The sequence below is a fragment of the Squalius cephalus genome (assembly GCF_949319135.1).
Source record: "Squalius cephalus genome assembly, chromosome: 9".
Classification (NCBI taxonomy): domain Eukaryota; kingdom Metazoa; phylum Chordata; class Actinopteri; order Cypriniformes; family Leuciscidae; genus Squalius; species Squalius cephalus.
The window spans coordinates 2,395,001-2,397,037 of record NC_137130.1 but is presented as its reverse complement, the minus strand read 5'-3'; the positions used below and the strand labels follow the sequence as shown (position 1 = coordinate 2,397,037).

The 2,037-nt window shown below is 32.9% G+C and overlaps 1 protein-coding gene across 2 annotated transcripts in view; it reads left to right on the top strand.

Annotated features, from left to right (window-relative positions):
* Positions 1-1,094: 1,094 nt before the first annotated feature.
* The window catches only part of ccdc138 (coiled-coil domain containing 138), a 20,484-nt gene continuing 19,541 nt past the window's right edge, over positions 1,095-2,037 (top strand). Inside the window, exon 1 of one of the 2 annotated variants that reach the window (XM_079881845.1) lies at positions 1,095-1,249. In XM_079881845.1, coding sequence (XP_079737971.1) covers positions 1,172-1,249 — 78 coding nt within the window. In that variant the 5' untranslated portion in view covers positions 1,095-1,171. The remainder of the gene's footprint in view (positions 1,250-2,037) is intronic. The other variant, XM_079881844.1, reaches the window with a different exon arrangement.

The following is a 2,037-nucleotide window of genomic DNA, read 5'->3' as shown; positions in this document are numbered from 1 at the left end:
CTGTGATATTAACAAATGGAAAGCCCGAGGTGAAGGAGACATTAAGATCCTTTTCCATCCCTCGAGGAAGATCTACCGCGTATTTATGAGGCAAGAAGGGGATGAGAAGGTGTGTGTGAACCACTGCATCACCAGAGCCATTCGCCTGAAACCAGGGAACACTTCTGCAAACGCAGTGGCATGGACAGCCGCTGACTCTTCAGGTATATCATAATTATCTAAATATTACAGTAATAAATCATATTTAATATTATTGATTTGACTGCACTGACACTATCAGATGAGATCAAAACTCGAACTGAATAGTGATGCTATTGTCTTTTAGAGCTGCTTTACAGCAGAATTAGCCTCATATTTGAAGTTTGCATCATTGATTCTGTTTATTACTGTGAAGCTGCTTTGATTTAATCTGAAATAAAGCTGACTTGACTTTACATGTGTTTAATTTCCCACAGAGGGAGATGCTGTATTACGGCGGTTTACTGCCAAGTTTAAGACTCCGGAACTGGCCGTCTCTTTCACAAAAACTTTTACAGACTGTCAAAGTCACATGTCAGAGTTCACGCAAACTTTGCAAAAGTAAAGCTGCCTTTCCTAGCTAATAACCTGGGTCAGAGGTCACACTGAACGAATATTAATGCTAGAACAATTATGTCACTATATGCAGCATAGAATGAGTATAAAGTCTAGCTATGGAAGGATATGAGAGCTTTGAATTGATCAAGCCATTAAAAACTTCAATATTTATTAGTTTGAATTAGTAGTGGTGGAAATAATCCTACTATTTGAAAAAGAAAAACTTGTTTAAATAATTTGCACATTGACAAAGTTATTTTTGCTCTACATATGTAAAGGTCTTTGGTTTTTGTCTGGAGAAAAGAGAATAAACAAGATTTTTGTAAACACATTTACTGGGTTTTGTGTGTGTGTTTGTCAATGTTCACTTTTTGTTATTCAGAATAATGATTTGATTATAAATCATAATCCAGAGAAAAAAAAGCTTGTATGTTTACTAAATCATTTTTAGGGTCCTTGTGTAGGTAAATATACGCTGCTTCGCCTGCAGGAACTCTTATTTTGGGGACTTTTATTTTGACTCTGTGCGGGGCGCGTTCACTTCCGGTCACTCAGTGAGTGTTTTGGAGACGAGCGGCGGCTGTTTTGAAACAACATGAGTAACGAATCTGATTCTGATCTCGATGAAAGAATCGAATTATTAAAACAGAGATATTTGCAGAGGAGGAATCAGGTGAGATCAAGTGAATAAAGCGTTTGTTCACATTCTGTTGGATGTTTTGTGTGTTTATATCAGATCTCGACTTGTGTTGACAAGATGACAGTTCAAGAGAAGCAAATCATGCTCTGGTAAATCATAATTATGACATACTAAGTCAGTGATGACATAATTATGACATACTAAGTCAGTGATGACATAATTATGGCATAATAAGTCATAATTATGACAAAAAGTCCAAGTAATGAAATTATGAGATAAAAAGGTCGATATCATGACTTTCTATGTGATAATTTGTTTTTATATCATTTAAACTCTGTTTGTATTTAAAATTTCGACTTAGTATGTCGTAATTTTGACTTTTCCTGTAATAAATATGACTTGTAACGTTATTTATAATAAATTTATTATTACTTGTTATAATAAATTGTATTTTTGACTTATGTTATAATTATGACTTCGACATAATTTTGACTTTCATCTCGTAAATGACTTGGTATGCCATAATGTCGATTTATTAATCTCATAAATATGACTTACTCTGGACTTTTTTTTAACGTTCCGTTGACTTTTATAAGTTGTAATTTTGACTGTTTTAATTATGATTTTTAAGTCATACTTTTGATTTTCATCTCATAAATGACTCATAATTTCGACTTTTCATTTCATAAATATGACTTGTCAATTTCAACTTTTCTCTCTGACTTTAATAATTTTGACATGTCATAATTATGACTTTTCATCTCATAAATATGACTTAGTATGTTACAATATCAACTTTTGATGTCATAATAATGATTTAG